This window comes from Dryobates pubescens, chromosome W (assembly GCF_014839835.1).
Source record: "Dryobates pubescens isolate bDryPub1 chromosome W, bDryPub1.pri, whole genome shotgun sequence".
Lineage (NCBI taxonomy): Eukaryota > Metazoa > Chordata > Aves > Piciformes > Picidae > Dryobates > Dryobates pubescens.
Window position 1 is genome coordinate 2,951,856 of NC_071656.1, and position 25,250 is coordinate 2,977,105.

Consider the following 25,250-nt stretch of genomic DNA (forward strand, 5'->3'; position numbering starts at 1 on the left):
TCTGAATCATCTGCATCTGAGTATAGCCGGAATGGACTATGAACTTTACTTACAAACTGTAAATATTGTCCTGGATTGGATGGACAGTACGAACAGCCAATGAAATTGTTTAGAAAGGGGTGGACTGTGTCCGTTTGACACTGTGCCTTTAAGAACAAGCAGTGCTGAGACACTGGCTAAATGTTTTCGGTACTAGAACCAAAACATTCTGATATTCTAAACGAATTTCATTGGTGGATAGACAAAAAATGCAGCTTTAGATTGTGAAGCAGTTTTTTTTCCCTCAGTTCAGTTTCATCTGGGAGTTGGGGGAGTGTGGGTTTTCAGCCTGTGCTCCCTGCCTGCTTCTTCGCGAATTGCTCGAGTTGGCCTTCAGATAAGCAAAAACTAATCCTGCATGGGCTTTTGAAGCTTACTAACAACTCTTTTCCTTAGTAACTTGCCTTTCTTTCTCTCTAACCCCTTTTTGGGGAAAAAGGGAGGTAGGGGGGTAGAGAGTGGGTTCCAAGGAGGGGATCCCTCCCTCGGGGAGGGATTTTTGTTGTGTTATTTCTCTTTGCTGTATATTTCTGTGTATATATTGTAAATACCTGTATATATTGTGTTATATATAACCTGCTTTCCATATATGCTTGTAAATATATAGCTTGCTCTTTGACTGGGCTAGTTGTGGTTTCTTACTCTGTGGAGGAGGGAGAGCTAAGCCCTCTCTCAACCTACCACAACCAGTTATGGGAATTTATGGGATTTGGTTTAAAATAGGAACAGTTTCTCTGAAACTGATGGGTTTATCTCAGTAGCTCTTTAGCTCACTGTATTCTTAATTAAATTATGCAGGCTGTCTTCCCCAGGATGAAGTGATTTCAGATAGTCTTGCTTAAAAACAAGTGTACCCCGTGGCGGGGAGGTGGTGGAGTCACCATCATTGGAGGTGTTCAGGAGGAGACTTGATGGGGTGCTTGGTGCCATGGTTTAGTTGATTAGGTGGGTTGGATTGTTTGATAGGTTGGACGCGATGATCTTGAAGGTCTCTTCCAACCTGGTTTATTCTATTCTATTCTTATCACCGAAGCCTCCCCATGTATCTTTCCTTAACTAATGAATTGTCCTTGAAAACCAGGGAAAACTAATTAATATGGTCCAGGACCTGGCACACTAGGTGATGATCTAACTTGTGACCATATAAGGAAAAGGAATTCAAAAGTTCAAACAAATTTAAAGTTCGAAAGACCATCAGAGACCCTGGAGACCACACTTCTGAGCTGGAAGAGCCCTGACCAAAACAAACCCCTCACCCTCTGAGCATGCATAGTGAATTTAAGAGAAGCTGTACCTTTAATGCAAAGCAAATAAGAAACTGAGCAATGGATATTTAGTAGGTGTTAGTATGAGGTGTAACTTCTACATTTCACTGTATAAATATCTGCCATGAAGGTCAGGTGGGATGCTAGATTGTGGGAATGCCCCTAGCACCCAAACTTGTGCAACTTTGTAATAAAGAAATGTCTGCTCATTAATGCAAAACCCAGCATTAAGGAGTTTGTTTCCCAATTTTGTGGACAGATTGATAACTTCCCTAAAAAATGTGTTTTTGCAAAGTCTTGGGATTTATATGTTTTGAACATCTTACCCCTAGGTACATCCAGAGGAAACATGTCTACATCTTAGGCTGCTGTGTAGTTTGGAGGTACAAGAAGGACATTGAGTTGCTGAAGTAGAGCATGTCCACAGAGGGGCAAGAAAGCTGGTGCAGGGCCTGGAGAACGAGTCTTATGAGGAGCAGCTGAGAGAACTGGGATTGTTTACTCTGGAGGAAAGAAGGCTGAGGGGAAACATAATTGCCCTCTACAACTACCTGAAAGGGGGTAGTAGTGTGGTGTGGGTTGGTCCCTTCTCCCTAGTGTCAAGTGACAGAATGAGAAGAAATGGCCTCATATTGTTCTGAGGAGGTTTAGATCAGATATTAGGAAAATTTTCCTCAGTGAAAGAGTGTTCAGGCATTGGAATAGGCTGCCTAGGAATGTGGTGGAATCACCATCTCTGGAGGCATTAAAAAAACGTGTAGACATGACACTTCAGGACATGGTTCAATAGCCATGGTGGTGTTAGGTTGACGCTTGGACTCAATGATCTTAGAGGTCTTTTTCAACCGAAATACTTCTATGATTCTCTAAAACGCCTGAACTTTGCCGGTGGGGTGGGGTAAGGGTGGCAGCTGGGGTTCTTGCCTTTACAGGCTTGAGTTTCGCGGCGGGTGTCCCTGGGGGGCAAGGCTGGGGCAAGCAGTGCTTTTGCCAGGTGGGGCGGGAGTTCGTCGTGTCGCTGGAGGTGGGGTCCCGACGCTATCTCCTCCGCCCCAGCCCGATCTTGCTGGCCCCTCTGCTTTCTCCCTGGCCGGCTCCGGCTGGAGCTCGGCGACTGCTATTGGCTTAACGGCCCCATCCGGGCTCTCGGCGCAGCGCTGTTGCTCGGCCTGATCGTCTCAATATGGCGGAGGTGAGCGAGGAAAGTGATCTGTGGCCTTGGGGTTCGGCTGGTTCTGAGCGGGACCGTGCCGCTGGCAAGTCCCCTACACCATCTGCGTGAGGCGCTTCCGGGGCGGTGAGGCGGCGCGAGACAGCTGGCGAGGCGGTCGGCAAGCGCTGAGGCAGTGGGAGTCTGCGCGACTAGGCCGCACGGCGGGCGTCACGCAGTGCGGGTGCTGGGTTCACAGTCTGCGGGTGGCCGACAAGCTGTGGGGGAGGGACGCATTTACTGCGGCGGTCTCCGAGGGGCGCAGAACGGGACGGCGGCAGCACCGCTGCAGCGCGGGTGATGGAGAAACGCTCGGCGGTGGAGAAACGCTCGGCGGGAGGGAGGAGGAGCGAGCACTGGGCTAGGAGCGGTGAAAAGGTCCGGCTCCCTTTGCCGTTGCGTGCCCTCTTAGTGTCCCGCCGGGGCCGGAGGGAGTGGGAGCGCCAGGTCGGGCGCGGCACATGGGGGGGGGGGGTTGCCAGGAGAAGAGGAAAGAACGACCGACGGAGAGTGAACGAAGGAAGGAAGAGAGGGAGGGAGGAACGGGATGGGAGAAGGTGAAGGGGACGGAGGGGCGAGTGGGTCGGGGGTGAGGCTGAGGCCGGCGCGGAGCGGGGAAGAGGGAAGCTTCAGGGGTGAAAGAGGAGGGACATGAAATAGAGATCTCCTACCTGCTGCTTAGCTTGAGGGAGCCTGCGTCTCATCTCGCTCTTTCTTCTCCTTGCAGGCTTCCTTTGGGAGTTCGAGCCCAGGTTCGTCTTCGTCCACCTCCTGTCCCGGCACCTAGCCTGCTGCCTGCACTCTGTTCTCTCTTTCCTGCTCCTTCTCAAAGTTACCCCTTGTTGCCTTGTAGCTTTCCTAACGCTTCATGTTCATGTAACTAACCTCCTGCCTGATTTTTAAGAGAAGGAGAGATGCACTGTGGAGTTCTTCCCTTAACTCTGGTCGCAGTTAGTAATTGGCTGCTTGGAATCCAAAAAGAAAAGGTTTTGTAGCACTTTTAAGTCAGCATCTCAGTAAAGTTATGTAGCCTGGAGAGAGACCGTTTTTCTTGTTGCTGATAACTGCAGACTTGCATAAATTTTTGACTCCTTGATAATATCAGAAAATCTTTAAAATCATAACAATACATAATTGTTTAACTACTGTTAAGGTATTTTGGAATACTTTACGCAAGCAAACATGAAGTATTTGGGGAATGCATTTGCATATTATTTGAATACGGTTTCAAATATTTTAAATGATATTTTGAATGTTCAGAGCTATTAAAGCAGGTCTTCTTTAGATGAAGACTGTGAGTGGAATAGAACTCCCACTTGAGTTACTCAAACAACATGAATTAGAACAGTGTGGTTAGAAGCAGTAATCTTGAGTACGTGCGTGTATAAATATAATTTTAAAAATTTATATATTAAGGCAGTCGACAGTTCTTTAAAATCAGAATGTGATGGCCATCAGTAGAAAAATTCTGCATGTAATATAATATCAGAACTGGGAGTCCTATGAGACCTTAATTTTTGGCCCAAATGTTTCCCTGTGGTATGGTGTTATGAACTTTTCATATTGTCTTAAGCAAGGTAAATGGACAAATTGAACCTGCGTATAAGGAATGGGCACTTAGCATATTTGCTAAAAAGATAGAATTAGATGCTTTAAGATGCAGATGTGTTAATATATACAACTGTCTCCTTAAAGGTTAGAAGCAGTGCAGGAGATACTGTCTCTTTTCTTTTCTTTTTTTTTTTTTGTTTCTTGGAGTTTTTTTGGGCTTGTTGGGTTTTTTGGTGTTGTTTTTTTTCTTTTTAATGTAAGCAAAGCATTGAAAATTTGTAGTTATTTCCTTCAAAACTTTTAAAGTTGTTCTTATATGGAAATAATTCTTCATAAACCTTTTTTTTGCTACTTGCAAGCCAAGGATTGCAACAGAACAATAGTATGTAAGAGCTAGAAGGGGAAATCAGAAGTGAAAGAGAAATATCCTAATCCATTTCTTTTCTCTTTCCTGAAAGCCTTAAGAAAGTGAGCATTAAAGAACCAAACAACTCTGTATTTCAGTGATTTTTCATTGTAAGAACACTGACTTTACAGTGCAGCATATTTTCATCTTTAAAATGTGTTGAATCTAATGATAACCTTTCTGACAAAATTAACTTAAAATAAGTTTTTAATGAGTTAGGAGTATCATATTGAGTAATGAAAAAGTATCTGTTGGACCAGAGAGCCATCACAATGACTTCTAATTAATGTGATCCATTAGAAGTGTTTTATCTCCATTACATATTCCTCTATATTTCTTGAAACTGTGCTGTTCTTTTTTAGACCAAGTGCTAAGAATTAAATTATATTGAATAAAAGATCTCATCTATGAGGCTAAACTAATCTACAGCAAATCTCGCTGATTATTTTGCTGTTACTAGGAAGATAATTCACAACCTAAATTAGCTGTTTACCAGTGAAAAACTATGCTAGTTGCCATATAAATCATATAAATAGAATCGGAGCCTATAAACGAGTGTCTTGCAGTATCTGAAACCTTGTGATGTGGACTTCAATCATGATTTCAAGGATGATTTGAACAATTTTTTTGTTGTTAAAATATTCATTTGGGATTTTACTTTCTGAAACTTTGTTTCAATAGTTTAGATGCTTCACCCAAGCACTAGAGAGAGAGAAAACTGCGCCCATTTTCATACTTATAAGTATCTGAATTTGTCAGATAGGAACTTGTTCTAGGTTTTCTGGATTTTATGTAAAAATTCATGCAACCTTATTTTTCTGTGATGTGATTTCATGTTGAGAGATTATATATATAAAGCAAAAAGGACTCAAATGAGGATCTCTTGATAGTTGGCTCTTTATCATCTGAGGATCATGACTTTGACCCTTCTGCTGAAATGCTGGTACATGATTATGATGATGAGCGAACTCTTGAAGAAGAGGAAATGATGGAAGAAAAGAAACGTTTCAGCTCTGAAATTGAAGATTTAGAAAAGGTAAGAGTGATTTGCTCTCCTAAATGTCCATATATGTTGCACCTTTTTTAGTGGAAAGAACACTCAATCTGTTCTTTGGCTTGTATTGCACTTTTAAAGGAATATAATTTTAAAAGACTGGAAAATATTTTTAATTCTTTGATGACTTCAAGTGAGTAAAAAAAATCTCCACAGTTTGTTTTGTTAATTGTGTTAGGATGTGAATAGGATGACATTTTAGTAAAATCATTTGATCAAAGCTGTTGGAAAAAAAGAAGTTGTAAACCAAGACTTTCTCTTTTTTTAATTTCTGTATTGCTAGCTTTCTCCTGTTACCTTCTGCACTGGCTTTGCCTGGGATAGAGTTAAATTTCTTCATAGTAGCTTGTATGTGGCTATGTTTTGAATTTGTGCTAAATATGTTGGTAGCATAATGATGATTTAGTGCTTCCACAGCATCAAATTTTAAAAATTATTTCATTTTGATTAATAAACTGTTTTTTATCTCAACCCACAAGTTTATTTTTCACTTTTATCCTTCTGTTTCTCTCCTCTGTCCCACACCAGGTGGTGAGGAATGAACAAGCAGCTCTGTGGTGCTTAGTTGCTGGCAAGAGTTAAGCCACAACAGTCCTTTTTGGTCCCTAATGTGGGGCACAAAGGGTTTGAGATAACAGATTTGATCAGAGCATATTAGAAGGAATTTATATGTATTAATAGCTGCTGGTCATGATATTGATTTATCTGTTCTTGATTTTGATTTATCCTTATCTGCTCCTCTTCCCCCCCCCCCCCATATGTTCTAAAGATTTGTGTTGGCTTTTGCAGTTTGCTATGCTCTGTAGTGCTTAGTAATGTTTTCCCTGAGAGATTTATTATTAAAACACTAGCCTTGAGCTTAATCTTGTATTTGGGCTCTCTACTGAAGCTGTTACTGTACTTTGGGTACCATCGCATGGAGACAATTATACTTCTTCCTCTGAGAAATTTTTTTGTGGTGTAAATACAGAATGGCACTTTCACCACCTTCTTTTGTGGTGTTTTCTCCCTCGTTGCAATAACTCTTCAGTATCTTGAACATCCTTAGGCAGTTAAAATACTTCTATAGGTATTTCTCAGGAATATTGTTTTGGCTTTTTCTAAGGTAAACAAGCTATTTAGGAGTATGACTCTGTCCCTGAGGCAGTGTGGTTATGGTTGGCAAAGCACATGGGAAAATATTGGGCAGGTATCTAGAAATCTTCTAATTTTCCATGGTCTGGAACTTCAGTCCTAAACAAGTGCATAATCCTGATGAAGTGATAGAATGTTTAAAAACTAAATAATAAAAAAACGCCCTAGCTATTCTAAAGAGGTGCAACTTCTTGCACTGTGCTGGGGCCTGGCCTGTACCTACCAAATGATGCTCAATACTATTCATCCTAAATAAGAAGAGAGGGTCTGAATACATACTAACAGACACTATGGCTAAATCAGAGACCCAGCCCTCAACACTCATCCTTATAATTAAAAAGAAACAGTGGCAGTGGAAGTCAACTCAGTAAGTGATGAAAAAGCTTCTCCTAAGAGGGAGCAGGAGAGAGAAGAGGCAGCCTGTTCGGCAGCAGAGCAGCCACAAGAACGGGAGGAGGAAGGGACTGAAATAATAAATGAGACCCAAACCACCCTATCCCTAAGTGAGCTGTGAGATATGTGAGGAGATTTCAACCAGGTGAGCAAACTCTCAGCTGGTTACTCCAATGCTGGAATATTAGGGGCCAATACTCAGGAATTGGAGGGTAAGGAAACCCAGCAGCTAGAATCCCTTGCTAAGGATTAAGGCCATTGACAAAGGGATTGGAAAAGGGCAGGAGTTTTCAGTCATTGATGGTGACTCCTGAGTGTGAAGGACAGGTACACCATCAAGGAAGATCTTGCAAATTCCCAAAGCAAAGGGACCACCTTTGGTGGTGGAGGTGATCTATAATAACCTGTCTGATAACCAAGTATCCAAAGACCCAGATGAAATTCAGTATATGTGGTCCATGTGGTGAGAGTTGGTATGAAGTGCACTGATGTCATATATCAACACCCTGGCAATAATGAGCTGGACAGACATGGAGGCACCAATATGGATGGATTGGCCAGACAACTCCAACAGTATGAAGATAATCTCACTTCTTCCCTACAGGCCTGCATCTTGGCTGTGGAGAAACTGACCCAAAACATTGTCCCAGCAATCTGAGAAGGATAGGCCCTCCTCACCCACTCAGCTATTAAGAGTCAGCCTTTTCCTGCTCAAAGGAGAGAGTATTGATGGCACACACCACATGCAACCCTCATGTCCTCCCCCTGGCCACAAAGGGGGAGGACATGAGGAAGTGCAATAGTAAACTTACCAGGTACAAGAATTGCAAGAAAAAAACAGTGAAAAGGCAACCATCCAGGAAAATTACTGCTCCAGTGTCTGTTGGGCAGAGTAGAAATGCTGATCGTACTTTTGACCCTAATGAAGGGACTTCTGGTTTTCAGTTACAAAAATCAAGTAATGAAGACTGACCAAGAATAGAGGGGCCTTGCCTTTGGCCAGGTGGAGGAAAGAGACAACTGGGTTTACTGGACTGTAGTGACCGTGGAAACACAGCCATGGACTGATTCAATCTGCACTGAAACAAGGTGAAACTCCTGAATGCCTGCAGTATATTGATGACATCATTGATAGGGGCAACACAGCAGAGGAAGTGTTTGAGAAAAAGAGAAGAATAATCTAGATTATTTTTGTTTTCCCATAAGACAAAATAAGGTCAAAGGACCTTAGGAGATTTTGCCTGGTATACTATCCACTGCCTGGAATACTATCTTGGGCCTCAGAAAGCAAGTTTCATGGCAACGTGGCACCCTTGAAATAATGGAATCAGACAACAGGACTCATATTTGAAATAGCCTCAGACACCTGGGCCAAGGAGCATGTCATTGAGTGGGTGTATCACATCTGCTATTATGCACTAGCCTCAAGGAAAATTGAACAATACAACAGACTGTTAAAAGCTACAGTGAGAACAATGGATGCTGGGACATCCAAGTCTTGGAATACACATTTAGCAGAAGCCACTTGGCTAGTTAACACTAGAGGATCTGCCAGTTGACTTGGCCCTGCCCAACAAAACCCCTGTGCACTGTTGAAAGCAATAGGGTCTTTGTAGTACATACAAGAATCTGGTTGGGAAAACCAATCTGGATTATTCCTTCTTTGGGAACAGGCAAGACTATTCATAGGATTGTTTTTGTTCAAGGACATGGGTGTACTTGTAATGCGGAAGAATGATGGAGTCCAATGTGTACCTCAAGGTGATACAATACTGAATGAAAATAACCCATGTTTTAAGTTGTATGATGGCAGTATTACATGATGGTGTATGTCACCAATGCTGTGGCTGCCATATATCAAAGGTATTATAGCAGGAATCTCTTGCTGCTAGCCAGGCAAGAGGTATAATACAGTGTTAAACACTATGCCCTGGTCTAGAGAGACCATGAGGGGGGAATATAATGGATATACATTTAAAATGTTGTAACCTATGATTTGAGTTGTGTATTATAGGAACTACTGCAGCAGAAACCACTCAAACCAATGAAGAACGAGCCCCACAAGAAACAGTGCAAGTGCAGCAGTACCCTGACCTCAGCTGGCTTTGGCACCCAGTAACTCCATGCAACACACCACTTCTCCTGTCCTGAGGAACACCTCTCCTGTCCTTTTGGGAAACAGCCCTTAAAAACAAAGGGGTCCAGGAAGGTTGGACTTCAAGAAAGAAATCTTGATGGTGCAGGAACAGACTGTCCTAATGTGCCAAAAGATGGGCCAATGGGGAAGATGACCAGTCTGGATGGGCAAGGAACTCTTGAAGGAATTAAGGGGGAAAAAAGAGGGTGTATCACCTTTGGGAAGAGGGGGAGGTAACTCAGGAAACATTTAAGGGTGTTACCAGGTTGTGTAAGAAAAAAAATGACAGAGGATAAAGCCCAGTTAGAACTTAAACTGGCCACTTCTGTGAAGGATAAGAAGAAATATTTTTATAAATATATTAATGGCAAAAAGAGGGGCAATGACAACTTCCACTCTTTATTGGACATGGAGGGGAATATAGTAACTAAAGATGAGGAAAAAACAGAGGTACTTAACACCTCCTTTGCTTCAAATTTCAATAGCAGGATAGGTTGTCTTCAGGACAACTGGCCTTCTGAGCTGGTAGATGGGGTCAGGGAGCAGTATAGCCTCCCTGTAATCCAGGAGGAAGCAGTTAGAGATCTGCTGAGCCACATGGATCCTCACAAGTCTATGAGACTGGATGGGATCCATCCTAGGATAATGAGAGAGCTGGCAGATGAACTTGCCAAGCCACTCTCTGTCATCTTTCAACAGTCCTGTCTCTCTGGAGAGGTCCCAGATGACTGGAAGCTGGCCAATGTGATGCCTATCCACAAGAAGGGCCAGAAGGAGGAACTGGGACATTACAGGCCTGTTAGCCTGACTTCAGTGCCAGGCAAGATTATGGAACAGATCATCTTGAATGCGATCAGTTGACATGACACCTACAGGATGGCCAAGGGATCAGACCCAGCCAGCATAGATTTAGGAGGGGCAGGTCCTGCCTGACCAACCTGATCTCCTTTTATGACCAGGTGACCCACCTGGTGGATGTGGGGAAGGCTGTGGATGTAGTCTATCTGGACCTCAGCAAAGCCTTTGATACTATCTCCCGTAGCAAACTCCTGGCCAAGCTGTCAGCCTAGGGCTTGGACAGCAACACTCTGTGATGGGTTAAAAACTGTCTGGATGGCCAGGCCCAGAGAGTGGTGTGGTGAATGGTGCCACATCCAGTTGGTGGCCAGTCACTAGTGATGTCCCTTAAGGATCAGTATTGGGATCAATTCTGTTTAATATCTTCACTGATGAGGGGATTGGGTCCACCATTAGTAAGTTTGCAGATGACACCAGGCTGGGAGCATGTGTTGATCCATTAGAGAGTAGGAGGGCTCTTCAGAAGGACCTTGACAGGCCGGACAGATGGGCAGAGTCCAACAGGATGGCATTCAAAAAGTCCAAGTGTCAGGTGCTGCACTTGGGTCACAACAACCCCATGCAGCACTACAGGCTGGGGTTGGAGTGGCTGGAGAGCAGCGCGGCAGAAAGGGACAGAGGGGTACTGATTGACAGCCAGCTGAACATGAGCCAGCAGTGTGCCCAGCTGTTAAAGAAGGCCAATGGCATCCTGGCCTGCACCAGAAATAGTGTGGCCAGCAGGAGCAGAGAAGTCATTGTGCCCCTGTACTCAGCACTGGTTAGGCCACACCTTGAGTACTGTGTCCAGTTCTGGGCCCTTCAGTTTAAGAAGGACATCGAGACACTTGAACGTGTCCACAGAAGGGCAACAAGGCTGGGGAGAGGCCTTGAGCACAAGCCCTATGAGGAGAGGCTCACTGAGCTAGGATTGTTTAGCCTGGGGAAGAGGAGGCTCAGGGGTGACCTCATTGTCCTCTACAGCTGCCTGAAAGGTGGTTGTAGCCAGGAAGGGGTTGGTCTCTTCTCCCAGGCAACCAGCACCAGAACAGGGGGACACAGTCTCAAGCTGTGCCAGGGGAGGTTTAGGCTCGAGGTGAGGAGAAAGTTCTTCACTGAGCGAGTCATTCGTCATTGGAATGGGCTGCCCAGGGAGGTGGTGGAGTCACCGTCCCTGGAGGTGTTCAAGAGGAGATTGGACGTGGCACTTGGTGCCATGGTCTAGTTATGAGGTCTGTGGTGACAGGTTGGACTCGATGATCCTTGGGGTCTCTTCCAACCTTAGTGATACTGTGATACTGTGAAAAACAAAGGGCTCCAGGAGGGCTGGACCTACTTCAAGAAAGAACTCTTGAAGGCGTAGGAACAGGCTGTGCCAATGTGCTGGAAGATGAGCTGCTGGGGCAGACGGCCAGCCTGGATGTGCAATGAACTTCTGGGTGAATTAAAAGACAAAAGTAGGGTGTGTCATCATTTGGAGGAAGGAGAGGCTACCCATGGAATGTTTAAGGATGTTGATAGGTCATGCAGGAAAAAAATTAGAGAAGCAAAAGCCCATTTAGAGCTTAGACTGGCCTCTGCTGTGAAGGACAGCAAATAATCCTTTTACAAATATATTAATGGCAAGAGGAGGGGCAAGGACAACTTCCACTCATTAGTAGACATGGAGGGGAACGTAGTAACAAAAGATGAGGAAAAGGCAGAGGTCCTTAACAACTTCTTTTCCTCAATTTTTAATACCAAGATAGGTTGTCTTTTGGACAACTGGCCTCCTGAGCTGGCACACAGAGTTAGAGAGCGGTATAGTTCCCCTGTAATCCAGAAGGAAGCAGTTCGAGACCTGCTCAGCCACTTGGAGCCCCACAAGTCCATGGGACCGGATGGGATCCATCCTAGGGTGCTGAGAGAGCTGGCAGATGAGCTGGTGAAGCTGCTCTCCATCATTTTTCAACAGTCCTGGCTCACTGGAGAGGTTCCAGAAGGCTGGAAGCTGGTCAACGTGATGCCCATCCACAAGGAAGGGCCGGAAGGAGGAGCCAGGGAATTACAGCCCTGTCAGCCTGACCTCAGTGCCAGGCAAAATTATGGAACAGGTCATCTTGAGTGCAATCACACAGCCCTTACAGGATGGCCAAGGGATCAGGCCCAGACAGCATGGATTTAGGAAGGGCCATTCTTTTCATTACTAGTAAAAAACAATTGTTTTTCATAATTAAATTGTCTTTATTTCAGCTCACAAGTTTTTCTCCCTTTTACCTTTCTGATTCTCCCTTCCATCCCAGTGGGGGAGGAATGAGCAAGTGGCTATGTGGTGCTTATTTGCTGGCTAGAGTTAAATAACATCTCAACAGGCATAAAATATATTGTGTGGAAGATGGATAGGAGGGATAAAAATTTGCTGTATTAGTTTAGTTTTGTGACTTTTGCATGCTTGCAGCTGTACCTATGTTGGACTAAAGTCTTCAAGTTTCTTCTGCATTTCTTTCTTGAAGGGGATTTGTTGGTGTTTCTAGTGTATCTTCTGTCTTGAAGAAATATAGCCACACCATATTTTACAGTATGAATCTGATAAAGAGCAAATTTTTAATAATTGCTCTTTAGTTTCATCCAGTAACTTATTTGCTTCAATAGTGTGATGGGACTTTCTTTTATGTTCAGATATATGGCTATGAATATGGTGCCTGAAAATATTTTAGATCATTAATCAAAATTCTTGCTTTTAATGAAGGTTTTTTGTTCACTTTTTATTTTTGAAAATATAACATCCTTTTAGGCCTGAATTGTTTAGAAGTATTTGGCAATATGTTGAAATGTTTGTAAATCTTCTTGTATTAGGAAGGAAACATGCCATTGGAAGATTTACTGGCATTCTATGGCTATGAACCTGCAATTCCAGTTATCGCTGGTTCTAGTGTGGATAGCTCTCCAAGTGAACTTGCAGATGAACTTCCAGATATGACTCTAGATAAAGTAAGTCAGAAATTTCTTTTCCCCTGTATTACAGTTTGAAATCAGAAATCCAGGTGACCTTAAACTATATTTTATTATCTCTCTATGTTGACCTTTGTCAATTTCAATATACAATTAAGAGTTACTGTATTAGTGGTGAACTCATTTGTGTTAGGCTGGACTTGATGATTTTTTAAAGGTCTTTTACAACCCAAATGTTTCTGAGTTTCTGTTCTGAATTTATTGGTTTTCAAGGATATTGAGGATTTGAATCTAATTATAATTATCATACTTACACATGCATAGCAGCTTTTTGGCATTAAATTACTACAAATGAGAAATGAACAAGTTAACATTTCTTCTAAAACACATCTGGAGAACTGTAAATAGATGTTTCTCTTTTTAATAGAAGTAGGATTTTCCTGAGAAGATCCGTATTTTATTTTGATGTATGCTGTGTCCACAAATAATAATTTTGGCTTCCAACATACATGTCATGTATCAAACCTTTGTGAAACTTGAAAATGTACTCCTGAATGCTTTGGAATGTTCCTTTCAAATGCATTGAATTTTGAAATGTCTCAAGTTTGGGGGGATGAGATTGTTTTGTGTGCAATGACTATATGTGTTGCTGCTTTGAATATAAAAATGTGAAACCTCAATTTTTGATTCTCAGGCTAATTTTAAATTCTGAGACTTAAATGTGAGTTTTGGCTATAAAGTATATGCAGCTAGTAGTTTGCATTATAAAGTCTGTAGGTAGCAAGTATGTATCTTTTTCTAAGTATGATTGTGCTGGGTTGAGGCAGCCCCCTCTCTCCCCACCACGGGCAGGAATAAAACACTCAGACAAACGGATTGCAAAAGTGATGAAAGTTTGAATAGAAAGCAGTGAATGTTACAGAAAACCCAAAGCGCAGTGACAAAGAAAGATCCCAAAGCAAACCCAGAGGCATCCCATTCCCACCTGAGGGTACACCTGAGACCCTCAGGGCTCCTTCTTCCCCCTCCCTCTGCTGGGCTAGTCTCAGCTGGCCAGGCCTGAGACTGCCCATCCCCCCGTGGCCTTGGGCCTAGCCAGGCCCAAAGCCAGGAGACATCTCCCCCAGTTACCGGCTGGCGGAGGAGGAAGAAAAGAGAAAGTGCTAGACCCCGCACTGGATCTTATAGTGGTGCAAAGAATTATGGTAGGAAATACACACAATTTCCTGTGTCCATCCCTCTGGGCTGGACTTCTGGACACAGGAAGTGAACACATCCGGGGGCACCCAGCTCAAACTGTAACAATGATGAATTGAAACTCCACAGAAAATAGGGTATAATGATGCCTCTGCACATCTGAACCTCATTAGGAGTCATGATTGTGTTGAGGCTACAAAAATATGTAGTTGGCATGTTGTCTAATACAGTTCTTTCCCTAATCTATACAGAGGGATTCAAACATGTCTGCTAGTGAGGGAAATGTACTTTTCTTTCTTCCTTTTTTTTTTTTTAACCTACAGAAACATCTTTGTGTGTGTGTGCATGATTTAGGAAGATAATGGGGTTGTCTGTTATCTCTAGCTCTTATCAGAGTCTACAAAAATTCCTGATGCTTTTGGTTTTGGTGGGTTTTGTTGGTTGTTTTTTTTCACCATAGTTTAACAGATATCAGCCTGATAAAGCTTTAGTATATCTGTGATGTAAAGAACGTCAGAATTCTAAAGGATTCCACTGGCACTTTTCATTGGAAGCAGTTAGAGGAACATCTGAGATTTGACGCTTGCAGAGGTTGCTACTTGTGCGTTTATTTTAATAGAAGACAAGGGGGAAGTGAACACCTGTCTTCAACTCTGAAATGAATGGTTATATTTGTTCTGACATTTAGGAGGAGCAAACTAGCTAACATGATAAATTAACTAATGAGACTTACAATTTGAATCTAAATGCTCTCTAATCTATACTTAATAGTCTGGGGTTTTTATTTTTTAATTTTTATTTTAATGATACAGGAGGAAATAGCTAAAGACCTCTTGTCAGGTGATGACGAAGAAACACAGTCCTCTGCTGATGACTTGACACCATCGGTCACTTCACATGAGGCTAATGACTTCTTTCCTCGACCATTAAGATGTAGGAAACCTAATTTTATTATAATACTAAAAATGTGCTGAACAGGAATTGAGAAACTGTGCTTTGCAGGATGTTGTATGTAAATGTTGTCTTAGGTATTATTAATTACCTAAATTACCTAAAAGACCTATATTTAGTACTGTACTCAAAGGACAAGTGCAGATTTTCAAGAAATACAGTAAATTTTCATAATGACTCGTAAATGTATTGAGGAACACTTTGTGATTTTTTTTTTTTTGGTATGTTAGTGAATGATGTGGATATGTAACCCATTTTTTTAAATTAATGTTTTTCTATTAAAAGCAGCAGCAAAAATTAAGTCAGTGTCTCCTCCATTCAGCCTGTGGATGTGAACTGGGATGTGGTTTCTTTGTGATTATTTCCCTTCACATATTCAACAGTTTTCCAAAGGACTTCATGAGCCAAAGTGGTTTTATATGAGATGGGGCCTATGACCACCAAAATTTCACTACCCATGGAGCTATTGTGGGAAAGATCCAAGAACCAGTGGTTCAGATATCCAACATGGACAAGATATTCCTCATTGCTCCAACTCTAGTACATCAGTGACCAAATGAACTGCAATAGGCTATGTGGAAGATTTTATCACAGTTTTAATTTGGCAAGTATCTTGAACTGTTCCTGGGGGATTTCATCCCTCTAGAGAAGGGAGATAAAGAGGATGTTCTGTCTCAGTCATCAGCAATTGTAGCTCTTTGTATGCTACTGATTGTGTAATGCAAGATGTGTTGAGAGAGAAATACAAAAATCTTAAATTATAATACCCTCTTTTAGTTAAGGAAAACTCCAAACTTCCTGGCATTTAAACTTGTGAACTGTTAATGAATATGACACAGTGTGGCAGCTACATGGTGTGACCATTTGAGGCTGTGCCTTTAAGGAAGGGACACTGGCTAAATGTTTGTAAATATATTGTATTCTAAACGAATTTCATTGGTTAATGGGTGGGAGTAAGGTCTTGAGACCCGGGGGCAGCTGGAACTTCTGAGCAGTTTCACTTCCTTTTGCTTACCTTCCAGCTGACGGCTTCTGGCCAAATAACAGATAACCCTCCTGTACCAGGCCTTCTCTGCTCTTGTTAACTCCCCTTTTCTCTTTTCTAACCCTCTTTGGGGAAGAAGGGAGGTAGGGGGGTGAGAAGGGGGTACAGGGGGAAGCCCCCTTTGTTAGGGGGTCCTATTCCTGTTTTGTTTCTTTGCTGTATATTTCTGTATCTATTGCAAATTCTGTATATTTGTGTACATAAATTCCCTGCAATCATTGCTTTGTAAATATAGCATTTTCCCTTTCGCTTTACCGGCTGAGTTTGGCTGTGGCTATTTTTTCTTAGTGGGGGAGGGAAAGCTGGGCCTTTCCTTTCAACCCACCACACATGGAAAAAATTAGTCCTTAGTCTTACTCAGGATTAAGAAACGGTCATCTTCTCTTTTAGCTATCATGATTTTCTATCAGAATGCTATTCTCTCTGTTAGAAATTGGTTAGGTGTTTTAAAATCTCTACCATTTGAAGGAGGGAAATGTCAATTTCTTGTGTTTTTGACAGTGTCAACTTTTCTGATCCATTTCTCCAAGATAACATTCCATTAAACGAGTCTAACATAGGCTATTTTATTACATTTGTATTACTTGGGAAAAGTTGCATATTATTTTCCAGGCATATTGTGTTTTCATGCATTCATATTAGCTTCTTGCCTGCTACTTCTAACAGCAGAAGGTAGGCTGGTGATTGTAGCAATGATTAGAGGAGCCTTAGTCCATACAGCCTTGGATGTTGTCTCTGATATTGATGATTCTATTTAGTTGTGATGAAGCTAAAATTGCAACCCTATTTATGAGCATGTTGTTACTGAAAACAGAATGCAAAATAGTAGATTCCATTCTCCTGAGGATAAAATAAAAAATAGAATTACTTCAGAAACCAGTTCCACAGCATTCTAGATTCTAAAACATGAGTTATTCTGTGGAGTACTGTATTTTAATAATTTGAAGTGCTCTGCTGTATTTCTTCAGGGGGGGAGGGGGGAAGAGGAATAAGTAGTCTTTTGCTGTCTCTTGCTTATTCTGTTTTGTATATATCTACTATATCTTCATTCTGTGCTGAGGCAGCCTTTTTTAAATGAATGTTTTGAATGTCCATTAAAACTTAGGATGAAAGGCTTTAGTAGGTAATAAAGACTTGCCTTCAACTTTACTGTCTTTGTGATTAATCTAGAGCTAAGTCTTAGCCCTGGATGTTTTCTATTTCTCCTCATACCTTTTCTATAAAGTATAAGCTATTACTGAAGAAAACTGATAAAAAATTATCTTATTTCCTTTTCATAGTAGATTTATCATCACTGCAACTGAGACAGTGTTTCAATTCTGCAATATATAAGTACTTGTGCTAGGGTTTGATAGAAATGTACATCAACAGACTCATCATGAGTGTCTCCCAGAATAAAAGCAGGGACTTCTTTCAAAAGTAAAGGATATCTTGTAGTTCTGTTTGAACTGAAAATTCTTCCAAGCTAAACCCAAACTTCTTTGTGTTTGAAGCAAACACTGCGTGTGATGGGGATAAGGAATCAGATAGTGAAGATGTAGAGGCAGACAATGGTAATTCATCTGAAGATTTGAGAAAGGTAATAAAAAATTAAATAAACTTTGCTATTAAGAAAAGTGCATTAAGATTTATAGTATATAGCTCAAATAGTACCTTAATTCTGAAATTCTCTGTAAAATGCCTTGTTAATTGAATTTGTAATGCTTCCATGCACAAAATATTAATGCCTTACTCTTGTGATTTTTTTGTTACATCTTCAGGAAATAATGGTTGGTTCACAGTATCAGGCTGAAATTCCACCATACCTTGGCAGATACAGTGATAATGAAAAGGGTAAGTTCTTCTGACTGTTTTACTTTACATAACAGTTGATGGGAAAGCATTATTTAGATTTATAAGATAAATTCAATGGCTTTATTAATTTTGGAGACCTTCAAACCAAACTGAAAAATACACCCTAGTCAACTGAAGTAACACAGCTGCATAATTCTGTCTCAGAAGTGTAATTCTACAACTTCAAGAGGACAGAGGAGAGTGGATTACGCTGTTAATTTGGAACTGTCTAGTAATCTTAGGAGGCAACAAACTGGGTCAAGAAAGAAGTATTTTCATCAGAGTATCATAACTGGAATACAAGCATGCAAATTAGTTTACATTCAAGATCGTCAAAACAGTATCTTTCTTTGCTTGGGTGGTGGTGTTGTGCTTGCCAAAAAAACCCCAATGTGGGTTACACTGAACAAAGCAGTAATCTAATTTTATAATTCTATACCATGAGTAGATGATGTAAGTCCTCAAATACTCTGTCTTTACAAAGTTTTAAGTATGTTGCTATTTCTGTGTAAATTTGGGTTAAAACTGCAACTGTGCTAGAGTAGAAAAATAACTTAGAATTTTATTTGGTATCTTTAGGAACTTTCACTGTGTGAAAAATACAGCACACAGCTGTGGAATTCAGAAAGCAAATATTGAAAGAAATTTGCTCATGCATGGAACAGCTATGAAATTAAGGAACCATTTGGGGGATATGTTAAATAAAGGGCATTCTGGTTTTGCTTCTGTAAGGTACTTGCATTCAAACTGATTTACTATGAAATGTTACATTCTAGTGAAGTATATCAAGTCATCTTACCATTACCAACTTCTTTTTGAAGAATGATCCTTTGCAATAGAGAAGAATGTTTAGTATGGATGGAGCTGGAGGCATTAGCAAGTGAACATTTCTTGTGTTGCTTAAGAGACATAGGGAATTTTCCTATTTTCTGAGATTCAAGCATGGTGCTTACCAACTGTAAGAAATAGAGGAGTAAGAACCAAATTTTTTTCTGGATAGTCTTTTTACTATTTATACTTCTTAACTGAGAAATACAGAAGGACCAATAACCAGAGGATGATTAGGAAGGCATTAATCTGACAACTTTCTCTGGAATGAGCTGGTGCTAGAGAGAACCAGTGAGACCTGAGGACTCCAGCAAGTAGTGTTGGATTATCTCGGTCGATAATGGAAGTTGAAGCTGAGCATCAGCAGTGCTCGCAGAGGTTGGACCTGACTGTACGGGTAGAAGATTCTGTGCAAGCCCCTTCTGTACTCCCTGAAGAGCTTGTGATGGCAAAGGGGGGAGGGCAGGCTTATATTTTTGCTGTGTAGTTAAAACTACTGAAATTGAGCTAGAAAGCAGTTCTGCTCTTCTATAAACCTTGCACTTGTAACACATCTGTTTGAAAGCTTTCCATGTTCTTAAGCAATGACAGAACTTTCAAATGAGATGTAACTTTATTCTTCACCTTTTTAATCTTTCCTACAGTTTTATGAGAGATTTGACAATCTACTTCATCTCTTCTACTGTAACTGCCGTTATGCTTGTGTGTGTTTTGAATTTAGTAACTCTAATTTTGTATTGTCAGGAGAGTACATAAAGCATTATGTGTAATGTTAGTCACATCTATTGATCAGAGTAAAGGATTTATAGCTTCATCTAGAATAAGTCACTTAAGAGATGCATACACAATTTTAGTATATTATGAACGAGGACTATAGACCCTGATTGATTGTAAAATATCAAACATGCACATTGTTAACAGCATTTGATTGTTAATGAATGGAAAAAGAAATTACCACATTAAGACCTAGATTTCCATTCTAAGTAAGTTTTGGCAAATTTCAGTTGAAAATTACCGCCTATTCAATTTTTTTAACTATGTAATATTTGAAATATTAAAGTAATATTATGCACTCTATTACTGTAAACTATAGCTTATTTATTGAACATAGAATAAAACTGAGTGGTTTTGCTAGGTGAAGATAATGAATATATATGCATAATTTGACTAGAATCTGTCAATAAGATGTCTCAAGAGTCCAATGCCTTATCTCATCCTTATGGAACCAGAATATCTTTGCCATGCCATGCTGCAGTCTCTCAACTGAGGCTTTTGGGGATAAAGTGAGCTTCAATTTAAAAGTGGCATAATAGTGCTTGATTTAGGGATTTAGGGAGGCAAAAGCACATTTGGAACTTAAACTGGCCTCTGATGTGAAGGACAACAAAAAGTCCTCCTATAAATATATTAATAGCAAGAGGAAGGGCAGGGACAACCTCCACTCCTTGGTTGACATGGAGGGAAATGTTGTATCACAGGATGAGGAAAAGGCAGAGGTACTTAACACCTTCTTTACCTCAATTTTTACTAGTGGGAAAGAACGTCTACCAGACAGCTGGCCTGCAGAGCTGGCAGAAGGAGCCAGGGAGCTGCATAGTTTCCCTGTGTTCCATGAGCAAGGGATCGGAGCTCTCCTCAGCAGCTTAGACCCCCACAAGTCCATGGGACCAGATGGGATCCATCCTAGGGTGCTGAGAGAGCTGGCAGATGAGCTGGCCAAGCCGCTCTCCATGATTTTTCATCAGTCCTGGCTCACTGGAGAGATTCCAGATGACTGGAAGCTGGCCAACGTGGTACCCATCCACAAGAAGGGCCGGTTGGATGAGCCAGGGAATTACAGGCCTGTCAGCCTGACCTCAGTGCCAGGAAAGATTATGGAGCAGGTCATCCTGAGTGCAATCACACAACACTTAGAGGATGGCCAAGGGATCAGGCCCAGCCAGCATAGGTTTAGGAAGGGCAGGTCCTGCCTGACCAACCTGATCTCCTTCTATGATCAGGTGACCCGCCTGGTGGATGTGGGGAGGCCTGTGGATGTAGTCTACCTGGACCTCAGCAAGGCCTTTGACACTGTTCCCCATAGCAAACTCCTGGCCAAGCTGTCAGCCCATGGCTTGGATGGGAGCACACTGCGATGGGTTAGGAACTGGCTGGAGGGCCGAGCCCAGAGAGTGGTGGTGAATGGTGCCACATCCAGCTGGCAGCCAGTCACTAGTGGTGTGCCCCAGGGATCAGTACTGGGCCCCATGCTCTTTAACATCTTTATTGATGATCTGGACGAGGACATTGAGTCCATCATCAGTAAATTTGCTGATGACACCAAGCTGGGGGCAGGAGTTGATCTGCTGGAGGGTGGAGAGGCTCTGCAGAGGGACCTTGACAGGCTGGACAGATGGGCAGAATCCAACGGCATGGGATTTAACACATCCAAGTGCCGGGTTCTGCACATTGGCCACAACAACCCCATGCAGAGCTACAAGCTGGGGTCAGAGTGGCTGGAGAGCAGTCAGGCTGAGAGGGACCTGGGGGTGCTGGTTGCCAGTAGACTGAACATGAGCCTGCAGTGTGCCCAGGCAGCTAAGAGGGCCAATGGCATCCTGGCCTGCATCAGGAACAGTGTGGCCAGCAGGAGCAGGGAGGTCATTCTGCCCCTGTACACTGCACTGGTTAGGCCACACCTCGAGTACTGTGTCCAGTTCTGGGCCCCTCAGTTTAGGAAGGATGTTGACTTGCTGGAACGAGTCCAGAGAAGAGCAACAAAGTTGGTGAGGGGTTTGGAACATAAGCCCTACAAGGAGAGACTGAGGGAGCTGGGGTTGCTTAGCCTGGAGAAGAGGAGACTGAGGGGTGACCTTATTACTCTCTACAACTACCTGAAGGGAGGTTGTAGACAGACGGATGTTGGTCTCTTCTCCCAGGCAGCCAGTACCAGGACAAGAGGACACAGTCTCAGGCTGCACCAGGGGAGGTTCAGGCTGGATGTCAGGAAAAAGTTCTATACAGAGAGAGTGATTGCCCATTGGAATGGGCTGCCTGGGGAGGTGGTGGAGTCACCATCACTGGAGGTTATCAGGAGAAGACTTGATGGGGTGCTTGGTGCCGTGGGTTGGTTGTTTGTGTGGTGTTGGATTGGTTGATGGGTTGGACGCAATGGTCTTGCGGGTCTCTTCCAACCTGGTTTATTCTATGTATTCTATGTATGTATTCTCCACAAAGCTTTCCGTACCGATCCCCAGAGCCGGACTTGAGTTTACATTTACTGAAGACTCAAGCAAACAAATAGAATAGAATACATAGAGTAAACCAGGTTGGGGGAGACCTTTGGGATCGTCGCGTCCAACCCATCAATCAATCCAGCGCCCCCCAAGCGGCTGGCCCATGGCGCCAAGCACCCCATCGGGTCTTCTCCTGAGAACCTCCAGTGTTGGCGACTCCGCCACCTCCCCGGGCAGCCCATTCCAATGGGCAATCACTCTCTCTGTAATATTATGGTTGGTTGATACAACTTTTATGGCTGGTTTAATTTCAGCTGAGTTACTTCACCGAGAGCGTCGTTCGTCATTGGGATGTGCTGCCCAGGGAGGTGGTGGAGTCACCATCCCTGGAGGTGTTCAAGAGGGGATTGGACATGGCACTTGGTGCCATGGTCTAGTCATGAGGTCTGTGGAGACAGGTTGGACTCGATGATCTTTGAGGTCTCTTCCAACCTTGTTGATACTGTGATACTGTGATTTGATTACTTCTGTATTCTTTCTTGTCTTTGTGAAAGATCTTTTTATGTTATAGCCTTAAAAATGTCACACCTGGCATTAATGGATTTCTGTTTTAACAGTCTATGAAAATGAAGACCATTTACTTTGGAAACCTGATGTGATCTCCGAAAGTAAAGTTAAAGAATACCTTTTAGAAACCTCCCTAAGAACAGGAAACAAAAATATGATTGGCAGGATTCCTGAAGGACTACATACACGGGACAATGAACAAGTATGTTTTATATCTTGTTCCATTTGTGACACATTACTCTTTAATATGTATTCTCTTTCTCTGCCTTGTATTATGAAGGCAGCAATATTCAATTTTTTTTTACTAATTGGATGGTAGTGGGGTCAAGATCTTATTTGTAATTTCAAATATGTGCTTAAAATTGAGTATTTGAATGTTGGCTGTGTTTGATTGCCGTGCTGTTGACAAATCCATCTTTTCTAAGGATTGCATATAATGTTTTACATTTGCATAATTACACGTTGGATGGTTTTGCTTTTGGTTATTTTAAAATTTTCATCCTATATAAAGATGAATCCTTTTTAAAAAGGGATGCTCCCTGAAAGGTGAGTTTCAGAAGTTTAGATTGGATATTTGCAAACTTTGACTCTTTCTAAAGACTTCATCTATTTTATAGGCTCTATATGAACTTCTCAAAAGTAGCCATAATATTAAAGAAGCATTTGAAAGATATTGCTCAAATGGAAAGTCATCTCAAGGTAAGAGAGAGTACCTGCATTTTAAGAAATATGTGTTTGTAGGAGAAAAAAAAAAGTGTAGAAACCCCTAGAGTAAGAATCAGGCTGATGAGCACATCCCTTTTCACAATGTCTTTAGCACAGTTTGTGTATAAGTTGACTTGGCCAGATGCAAACTTCTCTGTCAGAAATTTCCAACTTGTATGAAGATTGCAGAATCAGCTTTTACACGTTTTCTTCCCTTCTTTCCTCCATCGCCATTTTAAAAATGGCACAGACCGAGGAGAAGGATGAGGGGAGTCATGGTTTTGTTCCATGAAGACAATTCTCACCCATATTATAATTGATCATGAGCTGAAAAAGGTACTGATGACATCTATACCAGAATCAGGAAAACATAGCTGACTATGTAAGTGAGCCCCACTCTTCATCACTGTGCTAACATTGTCCTGTATCAACCCGGAACTGGTTCTACTTTGTAGTCTATATGTCTCTGGTAGTGTGAAGATTTACTTCAGTTTGCAATGGAAAATGAGCTTCTATCTTGTATGTCCCTAACTTCATTATTCCCTTAAACAAAAATCAGAGAATGTAATTTAGCAAAGACAATTCTTTGTCCTGTATTTTTATCTGTCGCATGAAGTAGAAATGGACTATGAACCCTGGTATAAGTTGGTGTTCTGGCAGGTATTACCTACTCAGAAACTGGATCCAAAGGGAATTTGAGTGTTTACAAGTTAGGTGCTATAAAAGTGAAGTGTCTAAGGTGAAGCTGAAGGGAATGATAAGGAAGCAGTGCTTCAGAAAGCTCTTGTACAAAAAGAGATTGTGTAGAGCTAAGCAATAAGGAAGTATCAGTTGTAGGGCTGTATTTTAAACCCCACATTCTTGTTTTGAGATGGAAAAATACCTCTGCCCATTTGTGGATCAGAACCCCAAATTCTGTCCTAAGGACTAGTACTTCCCCCCCTGCCCCAATTAAGATGGGATTTGTACCCTCATTAAAAGTGATAAAGGATAATAATAGCATATGGTTACGCTAAGAGAAGTGCTATGATCTACTATACTCACTGAAGTTCACTGCTATTCTCAATGAGAGTTAAAAATCCTTATCTCCTGAGGTAATTTCTAACAGTGTGAACTCTAGAGTGTGCAAAATTTGGGAGCAGAAGGATTCCAGTGTTTCCTTTTAGAAATGTGATTGTTGGTTGGTTTGTTCTGTTTTGGGTTGCTGGAGGGTTTTTTTGGTGGGGATGGGGGGTTTTGTTTGGTTGGTTTTGTCTGTCTGTTCCCCCCATTGGCTTTTAATGACAGCAGAACAGATCACCATTATGAATGTGAGATGCCTGAAATACCCCTCTTTTATTACAGAGAGATACAAAGCCATAATCAATATAAGTAAACAACAGTATTTGAGGCAAAACTGACCTATTCAAATAGTTTGAGCTACTTTATTTAAAAACTTCTATTCTTTTTTACTGATTTTGTTTTTGTTTTAATTTGTAAAACTAAAATAGAGTTTTATCTTAGAGGATGTTCTTCTGCTTTATTTTTTTTTCTTTTCAATAGCCACTGTTATTTGTATCTGATGCAAGAAGAAATACTTAGAAAATTCTCACTGATCAGAGCATTCCAACAAGTAGGAAATAGAGAAAGGGAGCCAGGAGACCTGCATAGTTAAGTAGGGAACTGCTGAGCAAACTCAAGTGGAAGAAGAGAGTCCACAGATCATGGAAAGAGGGGCTGGCCACTTGGGGAGAGTATAAGACTGTTGTCAGAGGATGTAGGGAGGCAAAAAGGAAAACTAAGGCCTCCTTGGAATTCAGCCTTGCAAGGGAGATCAAGGACAACAGAAAGGGCTTCAAATACATTGCAGAAAAAACTAACACTAGAGGCAATGTAGGCCCACTGATGAATGAGGTGGGTGCCTTGATGATGGAGGACACAGAGTTACTAAACACTTTCTTTGTCTTCATCTG

The 25,250-nt window shown here is 41.8% G+C and overlaps 1 protein-coding gene across 3 annotated transcripts in view; it reads left to right on the forward strand.

Annotated features, from left to right (window-relative positions):
• Positions 1 to 2,482: 2,482 nt before the first annotated feature.
• Positions 2,483 to 25,250, forward strand: part of LOC104306793 (mesoderm induction early response protein 3) — a 49,910-nt gene continuing 27,142 nt past the window's right edge. For 2 of the 3 annotated variants that reach the window (XM_054177734.1, XM_054177735.1), the window contains exons 1-9: positions 2,483 to 2,496; positions 3,242 to 3,266; positions 5,362 to 5,507; positions 12,862 to 12,996; positions 14,967 to 15,087; positions 17,644 to 17,729; positions 17,911 to 17,983; positions 22,644 to 22,795; positions 23,211 to 23,292. In XM_054177734.1, coding sequence (XP_054033709.1) covers positions 2,488 to 2,496; positions 3,242 to 3,266; positions 5,362 to 5,507; positions 12,862 to 12,996; positions 14,967 to 15,087; positions 17,644 to 17,729; positions 17,911 to 17,983; positions 22,644 to 22,795; positions 23,211 to 23,292 — 829 coding nt within the window. In that variant the 5' untranslated portion in view covers positions 2,483 to 2,487. Of the gene's footprint in view, positions 2,497 to 3,241; positions 3,267 to 5,361; positions 5,508 to 8,427; positions 9,262 to 12,861; positions 12,997 to 14,966; positions 15,088 to 17,643; positions 17,730 to 17,910; positions 17,984 to 22,643; positions 22,796 to 23,210; positions 23,293 to 25,250 lie in introns of those variants that run through there. The other variant, XM_054177736.1, reaches the window with a different exon arrangement.